The 14,786-nt window shown below is 39.7% G+C and overlaps 1 protein-coding gene across 6 annotated transcripts in view; it reads left to right on the top strand.

Annotated features, from left to right (window-relative positions):
- Positions 1 to 14,786, top strand: part of GOLGA4 (golgin A4) — a 110,631-nt gene that overhangs the window by 33,923 nt on the left and 61,922 nt on the right. For all 6 annotated transcript variants that reach the window (XM_010835518.1, XM_010835520.1, XM_010835519.1 and 3 more), the window contains 3 exons: positions 7,294 to 7,608; positions 8,363 to 8,410; positions 9,777 to 9,833. In XM_010835518.1, the coding sequence (XP_010833820.1) occupies positions 7,294 to 7,608; positions 8,363 to 8,410; positions 9,777 to 9,833 (420 nt within the window). The remainder of the gene's footprint in view (positions 1 to 7,293; positions 7,609 to 8,362; positions 8,411 to 9,776; positions 9,834 to 14,786) is intronic.

Genomic DNA, 14,786 nt, shown 5'->3' with positions numbered 1-14,786 from the left:
TTAGTGTTTTGGCAGTTTAGGATAACTATAGGATCTAGTATTACTCTCTTATTGTGTAGATAAGATATTAGGCATGAAACCTTAAATTACTTGCCCAGAGACTAGTGATTAGTTATTGATAGTGGAATTATCATAGATTGACAAAAACATCAGTCTCCCCAGCTATAATTTTTTCTTTTTTTTGCCATGCATTGCCTCATTTAAATTTATATGTTGTTAAAATGAGATATGGAGAGCAGAGTAGTGGTTGCCAGAGGCGAGGAGGGTGGTGGCACGGCGAAATGGGCGAAGGGATAGAGAGCTACAGACTTCCAGCTATAAAATAAATAAGTCATAGGGATGTGTAATGTACTGCACTGGAAATAGAGTCAGTAATATTGTAATAACTTTGGTGCATAATCTGTAAAAATATCTAATCAGTATGTTTCATGCCTGAAATGAACATATCATTGTATGTTCTAAACTTCAGCAAAAACAACAAAAAATAACAACTGAGTTTCACTAAATTCAATAGAGCAAAACATAGGAATTTAAATGGCCATTCTCCTATGCTGTTATTTTTTTTTAGGTTGTGGGAAAAAGTCTGGTTTTGAAAATCATGAATTTTTTTAAAAAGAAATTATAGTAGTAAAATTAAATTTTGAAATTTTCGTTGCTGTTTTTGAATACTGCTAGAAGTGAAAGACTGCTTTTAATTTTATTTTCAATAGTTATGAAACATTTCCAACATACAGAAAAGTTGAAAGAACTTTATAAAGTGAACATATGTGTACCTAACGCGTCAGTTCTGTCACTGATGCATTCATTACCATACTCTTTTTTCTGTCCATATATTCATTCCTCTATTTGTACCTTAATCTATTTTATTTTTTTGATGCCTTTCAAAGTTGTAGGCCACAGTACTAATGTTTTAGTATGCATATCGTTATCTAGAGATCAGTGTTTATAATTTCTTTTTTGAAGTGAATTTTACATAAAATGAAATGTACAAGCCTCACATGTGCACTGACTGAGTTTTGACAGTTGTATGTGCCAAACCCAGCCACAGGTTATGGAAGATTATCATCACCCCAGAAAGTTCCCTTGTGGTGCTCCTCTCAGAGGCAACCTGGTTTAATTTTTTTCCACCATGCAACAGATTAGTTTTGCTTATTTTAGATTTTCATGTAAGTGGCCTCATAGAGTGCACTGTTCTGTGGAAGGCTTCTTTCACTCAGCACAGTATTTTTGGAATCTCATCCTTGCTGTACTTATCAGTAGTTTGTTCCTACCTGTTGTTGTGTAGTTTTTCTATATGAATATTCTGTAGATAATCACCTATTGATGGACACCTGGGCTGCTTGAAGTTTTCTATTATGAATAAAGCTTATGAACGTTATTGTAGAGTGTTACTGGTGTCGTATTAATGCTTTCCCATGATTTCTAGAATAAGATATACTATATAAAAAAATGATATGTATCATTTTGATCAATCATTGAGTATTTCAAGTTTTCCCATTAGATCATCATTATCATATTGCTAGGTTAGGGTTCAGCTGAACAAATGTGTCCTAAGCACCTCCTGTGGAAAGCACTGAGGCAAGACTACAGAAATAGAGAATATGGATCCTGTCCTAAAAGAGTATAAAGTTTGGGGTGAGGGTGTGTGTGCAGTGGATACAATGTAGGAAAACATATTTAGTGCTTCCTATACGAGACATTATTTTAAGTGTTTTTCGCCATTTAATCCTCATAACAATCTACTAATTTTTTTTTTTTTTTAAATAAATGAGGAAATTGAAACAGAGGTCTTAAAGTTAGTAAGTAGTAAAGCTGGAATTCAAATCAGGAAGTCTGTTCTTAACCACTGTGCTGTGTTATCTCTGTAGTTGTTTTAAGGCATAAACAGTTAGTTGTTATATCAGCGAGTAAGTAATGTTGAGTCAGAAGGCAGTATGTGCTCCAGGAGTGGTCCTGGTAAAGTGCTTAGCGATTAAGAAAGGCAGTTTCTGATGGGAGAAATCCTAGAAATTTGAACTCACTTTTGAAGGATGTCTGGGTTTCCATATGCATGGAAACTTTGGGCGATAGCACAGAGGCACACAGACAACGCATTTGCTCAGGAAACAGGAAGTTCCCTAGTAGAACTTAAGTTTCTGTTACGTGGAGGGGTGATTTTACAAAGAAATGGGTCTTGGGAACTGGGAATCTTGAACATAAGTGAAGGATTTTGATCCTTCTATTAAGTGAGAGTTCAAATTAAGAACTGGAATGAAATGAACCAAATTATATTTTAGGAAGAAATCCTAAAAATCCTAGTGACTGTGTGACACAGCGGCAGACCGGTGGGTAAGAGATCTGAGGCAGGAGAACAGAAGGCTGCTACAGATATCCAGCTGGCAGAGGATAAAAGTCTGAACAATAACACTGTTGGGGAAATAGGAAGGAGGAGTGAAAACAGGGTCAAGCGGGTGAGACAGAAAGGCGTTAAAAAGTAACTCTGTGTTCATTTATTCTTCCTTATACATTTCTCCTCTAATTCCCATCAGCTTTTTAAACAGTGAGTTACAAATCAGGGAATGTCTTTGGTGCCAGAAGCCTGGCAGTGGTTGGAGCCCGCGGGAGCTGAGTTTCTCATGTAGCAGAAGCGCTGGAGACAGTTGTTAGAGACCCTTTCCCTTTGGCTTCCTGTCCTGCCCTCCGTTTTTCCTCTCATTCTCATCACTGCCTTTCATCCTCACAGTTCCAAGTTTGGCCTCCAGGAAATACATCTCCATTCTCAATAGGACAAAAGACACATTCCTTATCAGGAAAATAATATTTCTTCTAGAAGGTTCCATCGTGGTTTTTGGCTGCACTGTGTGGCTTGTGGGCTCTTAATTCTCTGACCAGGAACTGAACCCAGGCCCCCACAGTGAAAGTGTGGAGTCCTAACCACTGGACTGCCAGAAAACTGAGGAAGGTCCCATCCTTTAGAGTCCCACTCAGTAGTATCCATTATTGGCTGAGCTTTGGCACACAGCCCACTCGTGGCTGAACCAGAGTCTGGGAAAAGCTAATTTTATTATTATTTTACATTTATATTTTTAATAATTTTATTAGTTCTTTTATTTGTAGCTGTGCTGGGTCTTTGTTGCTGTGTGGGCTTTGCTCCAGTTGCGGTGAGCGGGGCTGCCCTCTAGTTGTGGTGTGCGGCTTCTCATTGCCCCGCCTTCTGTTGCACAGCGCCCTCTAGTTGTGGTGTGCGGCTTCTCATCGCCCCGCCTTCTGTTGCACAGCGCCCTCTAGTTGTGGTGTGCGGCCTCTCATTGCCCTGCCTTCTCCTGTTGCACAGTGCCCTGTAGTTGTGGTGTGCGGCTTCTTATCGCCCCGCCTTCTCCTGTTGCACAGCGCCCTCTAGTTGTGGTGTGCGGCCTCATCGCCGTGCCTTCTCCTGTTGCACAGCACAGGCTCCAGGGCAGCCAAGCTCAGCAGTTGCAGCTCCCGGACTCCAGAGCACAGGCTTCATAGGGGCGCAGCTTAGTTGCTCGGAGGCATGTGGATCCTCCTGGATCAGGGAACGAACCAGTGTCTCCTGCATTGGCAGGTGGATTCTTTATCACTGAACCAGCAGGGAAGCCCAGAGCTAATTTTAAAAATCCTTTAATTGAAATGTAATGTATTACACTATAATATCTACATACAGAAAAGTATCATGTATTCCATATACAGTTTTCTGAATTTTCACAAACTAAACACAGCTTTCTAACCAGCACCCAAAATCAAGAAACAGAAATTACCAGCTTCCCAGAAACTGTTGTGTTCCTTTCTGTTCTCCTCTCACACTGGGGGTGGGGGTAACTACTGTTGTGGCTTCTAACACTATAGATTAATTTTGCCTGTTTCTGAGTTTATGTAAATAGAATCAGAAGTGGATATTCTTTTGTGTCTGGCTTCTTTTGTTTAATACTGTTAGTGTTAGATTCATGTATATTCTTGTTTGTGGCTATTAATCTTTCATTCTTGTTGCTATCTGCTGCTGCTGCTGCTGCTGCTGCTAAGTCACTTCAGTCGTGTCTGACTCTGTGTGACCCCATAGATGGCAGCCCACGAGGCTTCCCCGTCCCTGGGATTCTCCAGGCAAGAACACTGGAGTGGGTTGCCATTTCCTTCTCCAGTGCATGAAAGTGAAAAGTGAAAGTGAAGTTACTCAGTCGTGTCTGACTCTTAGCGACCCCATGGACTGCGGCCCACCAGGCTCCTCCGTCCATGGGATTTTCCAGGCAGGAGTGCTGGAGTGGGGTGCCATTGCCTTCTCCGTGTTGCTGTCTAGTATTCCGTTGATGATCAGACAACAGTTGATTTTTCCTGTCTGTTATTGATGAGCATCAACAGTAGTTTCAGGTTTGGCACTGTTTTGAACAGTGCTGCTGTAAGATTCTAGTGCATGTCTTTTGTTGAACATAATTATACATTTGTACTGGATATACAGTGAAGTGAAAGTTGCTCAGTCATGTCGGACTCTTTGTGACCCCTGTGGACTATACAGTCCATGGAATTCTCCAGGCCAGAATCCTCGAGTGGGTAGCCTTTCCCTTCTCTAGGGGATCTTCCCAACCCAGGAATCAAACCAGGGTCGCCTGCATTGCAGGCGGATTCTTTCCTAGCTGAGCCACAAGGGAAGCCCAAGAATACTGGAGTGGCTAGCCTATCCCTTCTCCAGCAGATCAAACTGCTGGTCCACAGAGTACATATGTGTTTAGTTTTAATGTTAATAAATGCTAGTAGTTTTCCAAAATGGATGGCTTTATATCCTCACCAATACTTGGAGTTTTCCATAGTTGTATTTTAGCCGTTCCAGTGGATATGTGGTAGTGTGTCATTGTGGTTTTAGTTCATATTTGAGAAGGTGAATGTTTAACCTGGCTGTATTGTTAGCCTGAACGAAACTGGTGTCTGGTGGAAAGGAAGAAGGGAGGATTAGATATCTCTTGATAGATAGTGTTGGATATCTGGTGATGACAGCTCAAGCCAGTCTTGGCGTGAAGTGCTTCACATGTCCTCGTGTAGTACTCCTCATGGGCACCCTGGGAGGTGAGTGCTGTTTTCCCCAGTTTACTTATGAAGAAACAGAGGCATAGAGGGGCAGTGTAACTTGCCTAAGGTCATATTGCTGGTCAGTGGTGGAAGGAAGACTTGAACCTATGAAGTCTGGCTGCAGAGCCTGTGCTCTAAGCTACTGCATCGTAGAGCCAGAAGAGTCTGCCACATAAGCTTGAGTATGGTTCTTAAGTAAAGTTTGTCTTTTAGTCTTCTTTCTCTAATACTGATAACCAATGTTTATTGCATATTTGCTACATTATAAGCAATTTGCGTGTACATGTTAACAAATTCGGTCTTTGTGGCATCCTTATGAGGTAGGTAGTATTACTATTACCATCATTATTATTTTTATCATCCCTATTTTAGAGAGGTGGAAACAAAACTCATGAGGTTAAGTAACTTGACTCATGTCTTGAACATTGATTGTGGTGGAACCAGGATTTAAACTTAGGCAGCTTTGCTCGGCAGCCCAACAGGCTAAATCGTGACACTCAGTCACCTTCCTGCCAAGCAGAGTAGATGTGACAGTTACCCAGCTTACGAGCTTCTGCACATAATGTCCTTGACATTGTTCATTAGTCCTGGCTCACCTAAAATAACAGTTATTTCTAGTGCTAGTCAGATTTCTCACTTGTTTGCCCTAGGCAGTTTACAAGGAGATTGTCTGTAGGAGCTGAAAAGCACTTTTTGTGTGGGTCAGAAGTGGCTGGTAATGGAGTAGGCGTAAAGTGGGTCTTCAGGGTTTTGAGCATGAGGGTCCCGCCTCTCCCTTAAGACTTTCTCCACCCTGTCCCAGAAGAGAGGTAAAACTTGCACATTAGGAAAGAATAAATTGCAAAGTACACGAAAATAGAAAAATGAAAGTAAAAATCACCTAAAATCTAACCACTCAGACCCACTGTCTGTTAACTTTTTGTGTTGGTCCTTTAACAGCCTGGTTCTCAAGGTGTTTGTGGACACATACATACCGATTCAAAACTATACGTAACTACTTTAATCAAAACGACCTCACAGTGTATGTGTCATTTTATAACCTGAGTTTTCCCGTTTAATAATAGTATGTCTTGAACCTTCGTACATACACCATAGTTGATATATCCTCCAGTGGTGAATATTTGGGTTGTTTTCAGTTTTTACTGTTACTAATCTGTGGTAAATCTCTGTGCTGATGAAGAGGGTGAGCCCCTACTAACTCACACCCTGCCAACTACTATTATTAAATCTCTAAAATCTATAAAGTATTCCTGGTCTGATTTTTTTGTGTGTGTGTATTAAAGAGACTGTTTCTGTTGTCTTGTAATCTTTGCCTGCACATGGCCTCAGTCTCCTCTGAGCATTTCGTTCCTAGCATCTTTGAGATCTTGCAGTGACCCTGTTGCACTAATGAGAATGAGTTTCTAGGAAACACCTAAAGTACTGACTACTGTCATGTGAACAAAACAATGCTGCTTTAAATAATGCAAGTTATTGAATTATAGTATTTTCCATGGCTGTTTTACAAAATAATGCATTATCATTAATATGCTAATTAAGAGAACAGCTCTTGCTGATGATTGTTTCTGACATGAGGCTTACTGATCCACGCAGAGGGGCTTGAGCTCAGACTCGGACTGCCCTTCATGATTTTGTAACGGTTACGTTTATCCCCGAAGACAGTGGTAAGTAGAGCAGAGCTGAATGTCACCAGTCAGCTCTGCTTTTTGTTCTCTTACTGAGCAAAATGGGTTCACTCTGCGTTACTTATCCTCTGCCTGGGAAGAGTGTTAAGGACTGCGCCGCCAGGCAGACTCGATTCAGCCACACACTTAACACTTCACAGTACATATCCCCATTTGCCGTCCTGGGTGTACACTGTGGTATTGTTGGCCCCTGCCTCCAAGGATCTTAGTTTAGTGGATGAATCTCACAGCGCACAGGTGAGGTCTGCTGGGAAAGCATGGCTTCCTTCTTTTTTACAAATGGGCAAACCGAAGGGAAGTGACTCAATGAAGGTCATTCCACTGCTCAGTGACAGACCTGGGACCTATAACCCAGTCCTCAGACTCAAGGTCCAGAGCCTTTTCAGAAATAACCGGGCGTCTCTTGTTTTTCAGCAAACAATGTATTGTGTAAAATGTCAGGAATGAAGTTAAATGTGCTAGAGCTTTTAACAGATTCTTGCTGGTGATTAGGGAATAATAGAAGTCTAAATGTGTATTTTAACTCCCATGTTCTGTTGTGTTTTGGTTGTAGTCAAGTGACACGCAGTCTTTTGCACAGAAGCTCCAACTCCGGGTGCCGTCTGTGGAGTCTTTGTTTCGGAGTCCAGTAAAGGAATCTCTAGTCCGATCTTCCTCTAAAGAATCTTTGGTACGCACGTCTTCTAGAGAATCCCTGAATCGGTTCGACCTGGACTCTTCTGCTGCCTTCTTTGATCCACCCTCTGATATGGAGAGTGAGACTGAAGACTCACTTGGGAATTTAGACAGTCTCAGCAAAGAGCAGTTGATCCAGTGGTTGCGGAGGATGGAACGAAGGTTGAATGGCTACAAAGGGAAATGTTGTGAGGTAAGGGCATGATTTTTTTTTGCTAGTGTGAAAATTTCCTCCTCATGTTCTCTAATTCATGTTACGGCCTGGTCTTTACGCCTATCGTTGGCTGAACTGTTGATTCCCTAGCTCTGCTGGATCCTGGTGGTGAGTAGTGTGTGGCAGTATCTAGTTAAAGACCTTCACCGGTGCTGAGGCCCTTTGGCCAGGACTCTTAGTAAAATTTTGGAGCAGATTGTTGCCTGTAGCCTTCTGATTCTCACATTGCTCTTTCTCCACCCTCCCTCTGCTTCTCATTCAGTTGGTGTGAGGTGGGGCCTAAGAACTTCTATTTCTATTAATAGCAGGCTCCAGGTGATGCTTTTGTTTGTGAGACTGACCTGTGACCACAGTTTGAGTAGTCTTTAGGCGATGGGCTCTAATCCCATTTTATGAATTAGATATGTGAGGTGTGTGTTTAGGTGAAATCCTATTTTATGTGTCTAGGTGAAATCCCATTCTGTGAATTAGGTATGTGAGGTATGTGTCTAGGTGAAATCAAATGTAATTTAGTATTTTTATGGTCAAGTTACACTTTATTTTTTAAAAATATATTATCTATATTATTTAGTTTCAACTGCATATGCATCTGATTAGCTTGAATTATCTATTAAAGGGTTCCTTTGACTTATTTTTTGACTTTCATAATGAGATGTTTTAGCAGAGCTTAGAACAATTAACTGCATTTATGTAGGAATGACTGATGTTATTAGTGACTTTTTCTTTATTTTAGCTTGTTACAGCTTATCAGACTCTTCATAGAGAGAAGAAAAAGCTACAAGTAAGTGATTTATTGGCTATTTATATTGATTCATATGTAATTTTAAAATTAGAAAGGATATTGTAATAAGACCCTGGCTTTTAATATTTTTTCATATGACCAAAGTATTTAACCTGTTTTACTATTAGGAATTTTGATGCAGAGAATGAGAGAAGTCTCAAATGTTTTTGCCTCTGGTAGGGATGGGCTTCCTCAAGTATGCAGTATATAAGAAGTTTGGATTTAACTTGCTTGCCTCTCTCAAGTATGTTTCCTGGTGGGTCAGTCTGTAGGCTGCATGTTTGTTTTACTGGTAGATAAATATACAACTTGAAGGAGATGGCACCCCACTCCAGTACTCTTGCCTGGAAAATCCCATGGACGGAGGAGCCTGGTAGGCTACAGTCCAGGGAATCACAAAGAGTCAGTGGGACACGACTGAGCGACTTCACTTTCAAATACCTGAAGACATCTGTTTCTTATCTTTATATCAGGGTCCAAAAATAAGCATCCTCTCTTCTGTTTCCTGAGGTTGTTGCTTATAAAGCCCTTGGTTAAGTGTGTAGAGAGTAGGAGTGATGATAGTTCTCCTGGTGACTGACTTCTGCCCTGTTCTGTCATCCTGTTCATGGCCAGAAATCTCCCAGCCGGCGTCCCAGGTGATAATTCACATGTCAGAGCTAAGGGGAAGTAGCACTCCAGTTCAGATGGTGCTGTTATTTATAAAATGCAGATAGTCTTCGTTCTTACTGTGGAAGTTATTTAAAACAGTTTAATGTCTTGTCCCATTTAGAGACATTAATTGTATAACCAAAAAATTACTTGTAAAGTGAGTTTTGGTAAACTTTATCTCCCCATGTATATTATTTTAAAATATTTAATTTACCATTAATAATAGTCTGCTTTGAGTACAACATTAAATTATATGACTTTGGTTTGGAATGTAACCAGTTGAGAATAGTAACATCAGTTATTTGTTGCTGATTTCACTATTCTAATTGTCCATAACAAGTGTGAAAATTAGATTATTACACATAAAGTATTTAATTTGATAATTTTTTAAACATGTGGTCTATAGAAGTGGGGGAATAGTTCTGATTTAATGCATTGTATTATTAATAATCCATAAACTCATTCTCAAAAGGTCATCTTATTCTTAAGTTCTGTGAGTACCTTGCTTGTGTTTCTTTGATTTGTCTGGTTTTTTGTTTCTAGATGTACATAAATCTACCACTAAGTGGCAGGAGAGAGTTGTGATTGCATAGTTGCAGAAGTAAAGGATGTTGGAAATAAAATTCAGTGATTTGTGATCTTTTTAACTTGATTGTCATTGATATGTCATGTGATTGTTTGAACCAGCTTTTTTTTTTTTCCTTTTAAATTAAAGGGTATATTAAGTCAGAGTCAGGATAAAGCACTTCGGAGGATTGGAGAGTTAAGAGAGGTAAGTTGAGAATAGTACTTTGAGAATAGTGACTAAATTTCTCATATTTATCAGGACTGTTTTATGTTTTGGGATAGTTTCATATGTACCCCATTATAGTGAAAACTAGCCAGATCAGCCTACAAGACCAGGGGTCAGTTCTTTTAGTTTTTATTTGTGTGGTTTCCCTAAGATACATGTTGGTGAAATTACAGGCAGACCTTATTTTATTGTACTTTACTGTGCTTCAGAGATCTTGCATTACAGATTGAAGGTTTGTGGCAACCCTGTGTTATCAGATGATGGTATCTTTTAGTAATAAAATATTTTTTGAATTAAGGTATGTGCTTTTTTAATGCTGTTGCACACTAAATAGTTCTTTAGTGTAAATAGTGTAAACATGACTTTTACATGCTCTGGGAAACCAAAAGTATTGTTTTATTGCAATACTTATTTTATTGTGTTGGTCTGAAATGAATCCATTATATCTCCAAGATGTTCCTGTAATGACTTAAGAATGGCTTATTTAACAATAGAGTATAATTTGCCTGCATAGACAGTCAGTGACAACTTCTAAGGCTAACCTGTCTCTTAGGTAGTTCAGGCTTCTTCTTGTTTTTTCCTAATCAGCAACCTTTTTACCTTTTTGGTGAAGTAAAACAAGAATTATGTTTCTTGTAATTTGGGGGGAAGGGTGTAATTTTTACAATAAACTATCATATCCAGGCAAATATTTATCATTTGGAGTCATGCTTTGCTAATTTCTGTTTCTGGTCCTACCTTAAGAAGATTTGAAAATATTGGCTTAAATTGGTTAGCGAACAGCATTTTAAGTCTCTGCTATGTCATTTATCATAATCATTTTACCATCTTTTAATCATAAACTATAATAGATGTAGAATTTCATGACAAAAATATAGCTTCCACATATGTAGTGACCACTGTGTAGCCATCACCAAGGTCAAGAATGTTGCTGGCCATCCAAAAGCTCCTCTGTGCTTCCCAGCCCATTCACAGCATCTTCTCTTTCTCCAAAAGTAACTGCCATGCTAACTTAAATGTATTTCCTTGTATTTCTTTTAAGGTTTTATCACCTAAGTGCATACCTTGAGATGTTATAGTCTTGCCTATGTAAAAAACTTTTTGATGTATCTTTTAAGTCTCTTTAAGTCTACTTGTCTTCTTCATCCCTCTCTTTTCCTTACACTTAATTTGTGGAAGAACCTGATGATAATTGAGAAGATCCAAAATTGCTCATTGGCCATAATCCCAACATTATAAACCTCGTAGACTTGAAATAACATCATGAACCCCTTATTGTGAAATTCAGACTTAAATTAAAGAAAGTAGAGAAAACCACTAGACCATTCAGGTATGACCTAAATCAAATCCCTTGCAGTTATACAGTGGAAGTGACAAATAGATTCATAGGTTTAGATCTGATAGACTGCCTGATGATCTACGGATGGAGGTTCGTGGCATTGTACAGGAGGCAGTGATCAATATCATCCCCAAGAAAAAGAAATGCAAAAAGGCAAAATGGTTGTCTGAGTAGGCCTTGCAAATAGCTGAGAAGAGAAGAGAAGTGAAAGGCAAAGGAGAAAAGGAAAGATATACCCATTTGAATGCAGAGTTCCACAGAATAATAAGGAGAGATAAGAAAGCCTTCCTCCATGATCAGTTTAAAGAAAAAGAGGAAGGCAATAGAATGGGAAAGACTAGAGATCTCTTCAAGAAAATTAGAGATACCAAGGGAACATTTCATGCAAAGATGAGCACAATAAAGGACAGAAATGATATGGGCCTAAAGGAAGTAGAAGGTATTAAGAAGTGGTGGCAAGAATACGTATAAGAACTATACGAAAAAGATCTTCATGGCCCAGATAACCATGATGGTGTGATCACTCACCTAGAGCCAGACATCCTGGAACGTGAAGTCAAGAGGGCCTTAGGAACCATCAGTACAAACAAAGCTAGTGAAGGGGATGGAATTCCAGTTGAGCTATTTCAAATCCTAAAAGATGATGCTGTGAAAGTACTGCACTCAATATGCCAGCAAATCTGGAAAACTCAGCAGTGGCCACAGGACTAGAAAAGGTCAGTTTTCATTCCAATGCCAAAGAGTGTTCAAACTACGACACAGTTACACTTATCTCACACGCTAGCAAAGTAATGCTCAAAATTCTCCAAGCCAGGGTTCAACAATAGCATGTGAACCATGAAATTCCAGATGTTCAAGCTGGATTTAGAAAAGCCAAAGGAACCAGACATCAAATTGCCAGCATCCACTGGATCATCGAAAAAGCAAAGAAATTTCAGAAAAACATCTGCTTTTGCTTTATTGACTACGCCAAAGCCTTTGACTGTGTGGATCACAACAAACTGTGGAAAATTCTTCAAGAGATGGGAATACCAGATTTCCTGACCTGCCTCCTGAGAAATCTGTATATAGGTCAAGAAGCAACAGTTATTACTAGACATGGAGCAACAGACTGGTTCCAAATTGGGAAAAGAGTACATCAAGGCTGTATATTGTCACCCTGCTTATTTAACTTATATGCAGAGTATATCATATGAAATGCCAGCATGGATGAATCACAAGCTGGAATCAAGATTGCCAGGAGAAATATCAATAACCTCAAATATGCAGATGACACCACCCTTATGGCAGAAAGCAAAGAACTAAAGAGCCTCTTGATGAAAGTGAAAGAGGAGAGTGAAAAAGTTGGCTTAAAGCTCAACAATCAGAAAACTAAAATCATGGCATCCAGTGGAAACAGTGTCAGACTTTATTTTTTGGGCTCCAAAATCACTGCAGATGGTGACTGCAGCCATGAAATTAAAAGACGCTTATTCCTTGAAAGAAATGTTATGACCAACCTAGATAGCATATTCAAAAGCAGAGACATTACTTTGCCAACAAAGGTCCGTCTAGTCAAAGCTATGGTTTTTCCAGTGGTCATGTATGGATGTGAGAGTTGGACTGTGAAGAAGGCTGAGTGCCGAAGAATTGATGCTTTTGAACTGTGATGTTGGAGAAGACTCTTGAGAGTCCCTAGGACTGCAAGGAGATCCAGCCAGTCCATTCTAAAGAAGATCAGTCCTGGGTGTTTTTTGGAAGGAATGATGCTGAAGCTGAAACTCCAATACTTTGGCCACCTCATGCGAAGAACCAACTCATTGGTAAAGACCCTGATGCTGGGAAAGATTGAAGGTGGGAGGAGAAGGGGACGACAGAGAATGAGACGATTGGATGGCATCACCGACTGGATGGACATGAGTTTGAGTAGGCTCCAGAAGTTGTGGATGGACACGGAAGCCTGACGTGCTGCAGTCCATGGGGTCGCAAAGGTCGGACATGACTGAATGACTGAACTGAATACTATCATCATCAATTATGATTACTGAAATTAGTTAAATGCACTTTTATATGCTATTGCAATCCTTCCAACATTTAAAAATCCTTTTCCATATCTATGCTGTTAGATCATAAAGCATAATATATACATTCTTTTTTTTTAACTCTTGTGGTGTATTTGTTCTACAAGTATAGTTAACGTTCACCAGAAAGAAAAGATGCCCAGCTGTTATACTCGCACCTCCTCCAGCCTCTCCACTGCATGGCCCCTGACCCCTATGCATGGTTTTCTGAATATTAACACTTCTGTGACATGTCTTAGAGGTCAAACTAGAAATGTGGAGTCTTGGGCTGAGTAGGAGTTCAGGTTTTGTTTCTTCTCAGTCACACTTTCTATTATTACTAGAAAAGAGGGTACATTTAACACTTTGTTGAGGGACAAATAATATGGCACTTTTACCCAAAATGTTTTTCTAAGTTAAAGGTATTTGATACATTCCACTCATCAGAATACCTGGGGAAATAATCAGAAAGATCTTATAAAACTTCTGCATAAAAATGTTAATTCCAGGATTTGCCCGAATTTGCAGACAGTCCAAATGGCCCAACAATAGGACAATTATTGAATTGGTTGTTATGTTTAGTAATGGTACAGAGCCATTATATTGTGCTAAAAAGTTCAAATAGTGTAGCTTTACATCAAAGGTCAGTTTCCTAGATACCAAATATATAAGGATGGATAAGACAAAGTCTTTGACCAAATGAAGCTCGTTTTCTAGTGGGTAAGACATAGACACACATACGTATATGCATACATATACAACACACTGTTAGGTAGTAAACAGTTCTATTAGGGGAAATGAAGCAGCATAAAGGATTGAAGGTTGAGTGAGGCCTTTAGAGGGTGGTCACACACTGGTTACTCTCTGAAGAATTCATTATAGGGAATCAAGAATGGAAGTGAGAGCCCTTTAACAGGTCTTACAGCTGTAGTGCTGGTAGGAGTGGGGGCAGGGATAGAAGTGGTGGGAAATGGCCAGACTTGCTATTACTTTGAGCGTTTGCTGATGATTGAGAGGAAAAGAGAGGAGTCAAGATTGACCCCAACACTTTTGGCTTGGGTGACAGTGAATTGCAGCATCATTTGTTGAGTTAGGCGATAGTGGAGAGGAGATTTATTGGGAGAGAAATCAGGCTTCAGAGTCTGGAAGTAGTGTCACATGGAAGAAGGATTAGGGTTGTTGTTAGTGACCCCAAGGATCTAATCAGAAGAACTTTCTGAAAGTGGAAAGTAACCCCTGGTGCTGGGTCCAGTTCTAGAGCTGGTGGGACCCTGTTACAGTGGTGGTGGACAGCTGGCTAGCCACCCTGTAGGCTGTAGTCAGGATGTAAGTAGACAGTTCCTTTATAACCATGGTCTCTATTATTTGTGAAGTTTTTAGTGGTAGAATAAGGTAGCAAGAGGAAGGAGGAGGGGACATGATTAAAAATTGTTTCCATTGTATGCAAGGACTTCTTAAGATGAGATGAAAACATTCAGAACCTGAAAACTGTCATATTAATATAAATCACAGAAGTTTTTGTGGGCTGGTATCTAGTATGGTAGAAAGTAGAAA

This window comes from Bison bison, unplaced genomic scaffold (genome assembly GCF_000754665.1).
Source record: "Bison bison bison isolate TAMUID 2011002044 unplaced genomic scaffold, Bison_UMD1.0 scf7180017864043, whole genome shotgun sequence".
Taxonomy (NCBI): Eukaryota; Metazoa; Chordata; class Mammalia; order Artiodactyla; family Bovidae; genus Bison; species Bison bison.
This window is presented reverse-complemented; position numbering and strand designations above follow the sequence as displayed.